General features: G+C 44.0%; 1 protein-coding gene across 1 annotated transcript in view; it reads right to left on the bottom strand.

Annotated features, from left to right (window-relative positions):
• The window catches only part of ARHGEF26 (Rho guanine nucleotide exchange factor 26), a 245,555-nt gene that overhangs the window by 227,146 nt on the left and 12,164 nt on the right, over positions 1-6,245 (bottom strand). The window contains exon 4 of the mRNA XM_019503171.1: positions 3,576-3,721. Coding sequence (XP_019358716.1) covers positions 3,576-3,721 — 146 coding nt within the window. The remainder of the gene's footprint in view (positions 1-3,575; positions 3,722-6,245) is intronic.

Here is a 6,245-nt window from a genome sequence, read left to right as displayed (position 1 = left end):
CTGCCCCTTTCCACCTGTCACCCCACCACATGCCCCTCCCCGCACTGGGCACCACCTGGAGTTTGCCCCCTAACACCTGCCCCCTGCTACTTGCCCCCACTCCTGCCTGATCTCCCATGCCTGCATTATCTGGCATCTGTCCCCCTTGCCTGCACCCCTGAACAACTGCTCCCCCACCACTTGTCTTTCTTCTTGCCTGCCCCCTCTCTGTGTCATCTGTTTCCCCCCACCCTCCACTCCACGACTCTGCAGCTCCATGACTCCCCCCAGCTCCCACTCTGCCCCACTCTGGACCAGGTCATAGAGCATATGGTCACTCTGGGCCCTGCCTGGCCACACAGCAGTGGCAATGGTGGTGGTAGTTCTGGTGGCAGTTTTGGTACCCACCAAGGGCAAAGCTGCCACTATCACAACCACTGCTGCTGAGCTGGAGCCCGAGTCAGAGCTACAGTCTGCTGCCACTCCCCACCCCATCCTCCCCAGTCCTCTGGCTTATACTCAAATCCAAGATGAGGGTCTATTTTCCCCTATGTTAAACATGTTCCTAAACAACTATAGTTGAATTTGTTATCATCAGGGCTTTATTGAATTTAAAATATCCACGTGGTCCTTTGCATTGGTTTAACCGATATTAAACCATATCTTTAGCGATACAACTTTGAAAGAAATTAACCTCCCAGCAATACCCAGAAATTAACTGTGTTTGGGTGGGAAGGAGTATAAAGACTGTTCCTTTTGCTCATGCATTTTGGAGTTACTCTTAGGAAATGATGGAAGGAAAAGAAAATAATCCACCTACTATTCAAAATGAAAGGAAGTCCTCACATTGACTACATCAGCTAATGAATCTGCTTTAGAATGGATAATGTAAACAAATAACTGATCACTCAAAGGCCAGCAGCTTCTTAATAATTTTGTCTGAATAAACAAGTCAGGTGTTTTTCTACCATGAATACACCATATTTCTATAAACAGGTGGCAGGGGAGGGGGTTCCTCCACCAGCATTCCAATCCTTCTTTGGCAATATTAGAAAATGCTAAAAATCCCCTAAAAATATGTTCTTATTGCTTTGACAGATACCATATGTAGATGGCACAGTAATCGCAACCTAATTTTGACATTATCCTAAGCAAGAAAATAGTGCTCCTCTTTAGAGGTACTTGTTTTCTTCTACAAAAGCATATTGAAAACTGCCAGAAAAAGCATGAAAAGGTACTTAGATTTCAAATACTGCAGAGACAATGTTTTTATTTTGTTGAAAGAATCCCTAGTACAATGGAGTCCTGACCCCAGGTACCACTGCAATGCAAACAAAAAATCAGTAAAGTTTTGCTGTCTTCCATGCCTTTCAAATCAGAGAGAAGAACTATTTAATATGTGTTGCTGGATATTTCCAAAACTAGTAGAAGAGCTATACAAAAGAGGTGCAAAAACTATACAGTTTGTATACAGTGCATGAGAGAGAACTTGTTACTACTAGCCTGACAACCTCAGATTCATTATCTCATGTTGTACCCCCCTCTGGCTGCTTGGTGATATTCACAGGTTCAGAAGTTATCTTCTCTGTTTATTCCTTTTACATTTCATTATTAGTCATGAACTCTTTGACCTTTGATTTTAATGTACCACACACAAACAAAGCAGCACAGAAAGGCAACAAAATAGATAACGCCTTTTAGAAAAAGTGATCCCAACATCCATTACAGGCAGTCCTCGCACTTACAGAGGGTAACGTTCCTGGAAAAGGAGCTGTAAGTCGAAACGATGCAAGTCAAATCTGATATTCCCACAGAAACAATGTTATAATAAGGGGTTACATTCCTGACCAAGGGCCTGATGCCCAACTTTTTATAGAAATTACCATAAACACCATATTTAAATCACCTATTTAATTTTGTTTAATCAACTATTCAATTTTACTATAGACCATGTTGATTCTGACTGTATAAATAATTACTCACACTGGGATGAAAGGCCAAGAGACAGCAACTGCCAGAGCCCCCCATAACCCTGTGTTGACAGGAGTGGTGAGCAAGCAGAGGAGAGCAAGCTAGGGCAGGATGTCAGTGGGGATGAAACCAGTGTAGGAACCAGCATGGCCCCAGCACAATGCGGGGCGTAGCAGGGCAGCTGGGGCCAGGACAGTGCACGGAGCAGTGCTGGCTGGAGCACCCAGCTGCCAGCTGCAGCTACAGCTATTTCTGGGCCCCTCCCTGCACGAGACACTTGCCACTCAACTTACACTGCTGAGCAGAAGGGAGGAAGCCTTTCTCTGTAGAGCTCAGAGCTCTGCCTGGCAGTCCCGCATGCTAGTTTGCTAAAAGACAGAGAACTCCCCTCAACATTGCAAAGTCATTACAGCCATAGAATACAATGGGCAGCTTGCGTTCTATAATTTGGAAGTAGAAGAAACTTACACATCAGGACACCAGAGCACTGACTGAATGACATACAGTGCTGGATCCTTGCACTTATGGCATGTCATAAGCGCAAGGATCAGCGCTGTAAGCAATAACATAGGTGAAATGCGGAGCAAAATGCGGAGCACTGCAAGTGTGGATTGCTGCAAGTCAAGCCACCTGAAGTCGAGGACTGCCCATACATAATAGATTGAAACCCCTGGGTTTGAACAGTTACTTCTGGGTATGTGGGGTCAGGCCAGTGCATGGCTGCATCTTGTCAGTTAGGGATGGGCCAGTGGACTAACCCCATGTGGGATCCAGCCCATGGACTGATCCCATGCCACTCATATATCCCTTGGGGCTGGAAAGCTGAGCACCATGGATCTATTCTAAAGGTACAAACCTTTGGTGTGTCTACACAATGGAGGATCCTATATATATAAGGTCTAAGAACTATGCATGGTCCCCTATGGAAACTGTTTGCAAAAATTGAGCCCTAAAGCTGGAATATGAGCTAAAATTGATATGGCTAACTGTGGGCTTTAAGCAAAGGCTTGAATTTACAAATCTGTTAATTATGTAAGTTTGTAAGACAGTTTTATGTACATAAAGCTGAACTATAACTCACAATCCTTTGCTTAATACCTTATCCTTTCTTATTCTACTTATTTTTATTTGCAATATATACCAAAAAAGTATCTATTAATCTGGAGTATTATTTCTAGTTCTACTACTATGAAACTATGATATTCTCACACAGATATAGGATAGGATTTCTGGTCGAGTAGAAAAAATAATTTCTTATGCATGCCCATTTTTTCATGTTATCCATTTTCTTTAATGAAGGAAAAAGCCTTATATTGCTAATCTTATTTAGATAATTACCTGGCTTTTAACTTTTCCAGTGGGCCTAACTAAGATGGTTTGAAGCTGATGGACATTTGTTTGTGTAGACTTTAAGTAAAGCTGAGTTAATACCTCAGAGTTTGGCCTCCTGTTAATGATACTTTGTCAATTCAACTCAGAGGATTAACATAAAAATCTGCAACCACTTTATGTTTGGGAAACAACACAAGGATCATAAATGTCAAACTGAAAACTGCACTTGCTTCCATCCATTCTTGCACACTGTATGTGTTTTCTAATTGACTATGTAACAAATAAACACTCACCACAGACAGCTGACTCCACGTTGATCTCAGAGGTTTATACTGAACAACAATCTTTTCATCTGTTTTCTGTTCTTTAGGCTCAGAATCTTCATCTGAATCTATATCCAAAGCTTTTTCTTTGTAGTTCTGATACAGTACAGCATTTTCTAGAAAAAAAAAGAATCCTTAATTACCAGAAAGTTTTGCCATTTGCTTTCAATGGAGTTACAAAGTAACATTCAAACAATAAAATAAAGTAAATAATACACGTTGCTCACACATTATGTGAGCAAAGACAAAGATGGCATCTCATTTAGGGTGGACAATGGCACAGTACAGTAACAATGGATTACTGTGCCACTATTAAAAAGATGCCTGCTGACTGAATTAAAAAACAGATGCATCCTTTGTTAAGGAAAACTAGAAAACAACTTTATTTCCTCTCTAATTTGCTGTAGAACATTTCATAACTAGCTCAATTTTTTTTAAAAAGGTATCAGTAAAGTAGGCGTTTAATTCAGAAGTCCAATTATTTCATGATTAAATTCAGCAAAATAGGGGGTTACAAACCTACAATGCATTGCAATCCACATGAAGATTATCTTTAGAGTTCATTGAGAATGGGGGAAGAAAATAAGTCCAAATTTTAATTTCACAACTTTAAATTAGGCCTGGCCAAAAACAGAACTTGTGGGACACACCTCAATACCTGCCCCTTAGCTTTGGTAAGTATAAGCCCTCCGCGCCTGTAAGCTATTCGGTCTTTTTCTACATACTTTAATTCAAGGATGCCCAGCCCACAAAATCATCCATCCAAACCTCTGAGCTACCAGTGGGCCAGGGAATTTAGAAGCATGGCTAGTGATTGGCATGGCCTGCAACAGATCCTAGGGGCCTTGGGCCCCAGTGGACATGACCATCAGCAGCAGGAAGCAGGCAAGTGAGGGCTATGCAGCCCTCAATTGGTCTGCAGCCTCCTGGCCCACTACTACTTACCCTACTGTTTCCACAGTGGCTGTGGCCACCACTAGGGATCAGATTCAGTCTACTGGGAGCCCCTTGGTCTGGATCTGGCCTAGGGCACGAGGTGAGTTTGAAACCCCTGCCTTACTGCTACTAAGATTAATGCAACAGTGCCAAATGGGAAAGAAGCATAAAAATTAAAAATAATCCCCCCCCACTCAAATACCTGTGCCCCATACTTTGTGCAATTACATGGAATAACAAAGAGAAGTCAAAGGCAGGATGTAATCTGGCAGGAGAAGAAATACTTGGGTGTCTACACACGTGCTCTGACACATTCTAATTAGAACGCAGCGGAGCAGACTTGATTAATCTGTGTTCTAGTTAGAATGCTCTAATATTGCCACAATATCATGTATATAAGCCTGCAAAGGTTTAAAATGGCCTCTGGGGCACTTCAGCTGAAGCTCATTGACTGAGCTTTAATTAAAGAGTCTTGTGGCCATTTTTAAACAGGCTAGGGCTTAATGCACGTGATGCTGAATCATTTTAACTAAAGCAGCTCTCCAGAAACCTCTCTAATTAAAACACCTCTCTCCCCACTTACTGCCAAGCATGTATACAAGAAAACATCCCACAACTGGGCAGTTAGCATTAGGGGCTATAGGCTTTACAGGCGGGATAGAGAAGGAAGGAAAGGTGGGGGTGTGGCACTCTATGTCAAGGAGCAATACACATCCTCTGCCAGCAGAATGGGGTCAGAGGAGGGGCAAACTGAAGTACATGGGTCAAGATACAAGGGGGCCATGGAGAGAGGGATCTAACGGTGGGGGTCTACTACAGACCCCCCAACCAAGGGGAGGAGCTGGACCTGGAATTTTCAGGCCAGCTTGCAGAGGCACTTAAGGCAAGGGATGTAGTTGTCATGGGAGCTTTAAATTACCCAGACATCTGCTGGGAGGAACAGTCAGCCAGGTCGCATCATTCCAGGAGGTTCCTGGCCAAGATACAGGACCTCCACTTAATTCAGGAGGTACACAGTCCCACCAGAGGAAATGCCCTGTTGGACCTGGTCCTGGCCACAGGCAACAACCTGGTAAGGGGCCTCCAGGTTCTTGACCATCTGGGTGATAACGATCATCGCTTGCTGGAATTCACCATCCAGCGCAGGGTGTCAAGGGCTGCAGCAAGGCAGTAGCCCTAGACTTCAAGAGGGCCAACTTTAACGAGTTGAGATTAGTGGGAGAGGCAATGGGATTCTCAAGGGAACGGGAACTCAATGCCCAAGATGAGTGGTCATTCCTTAAGGAGACAATACTCAGGGCCCAAGGGGTGACCATCCCAACAAGAAGCAGGGGAGGCAAGAGTGCCCATAAGCCCCCCTGGCTCACCAAGGGCGTCCGGGAATGCCTGATTGCCAAAAATGCGGTGTACACCTGGTGGAAAGGGGGTGCTATCACCAAAGAGAAGTATACCTCCTCTGCTAGGGCCTGCAGGGGGACTGTCAGGAAAGGTAAGGCAGACACAGAGCTAGGACTTGCGTCCAAAATCAAAGATAATAAAAAGTCCTTTTTCAAATATATAGGGAGGATGAAGAAAGCACCCGGAAATGTGGGGCCCCTGCAAGATCCTCTGGGCAATCTGGTGGTTGCGCCAGAGGAGAAAGCAGACCTCTCTAACCAATTCTTCACCTCCGTTTTCTTGGGCAGGGACCGGGACTTCCCCACC

This window comes from Gavialis gangeticus, unplaced genomic scaffold (genome assembly GCF_001723915.1).
Source record: "Gavialis gangeticus isolate Ggan-Ray unplaced genomic scaffold, GavGan_comp1, whole genome shotgun sequence".
Lineage (NCBI taxonomy): Eukaryota > Metazoa > Chordata > Crocodylia > Gavialidae > Gavialis > Gavialis gangeticus.
The sequence above is the reverse complement of the archived record's forward strand: the minus strand, read 5'-3'. Positions and strand labels throughout refer to the sequence as shown.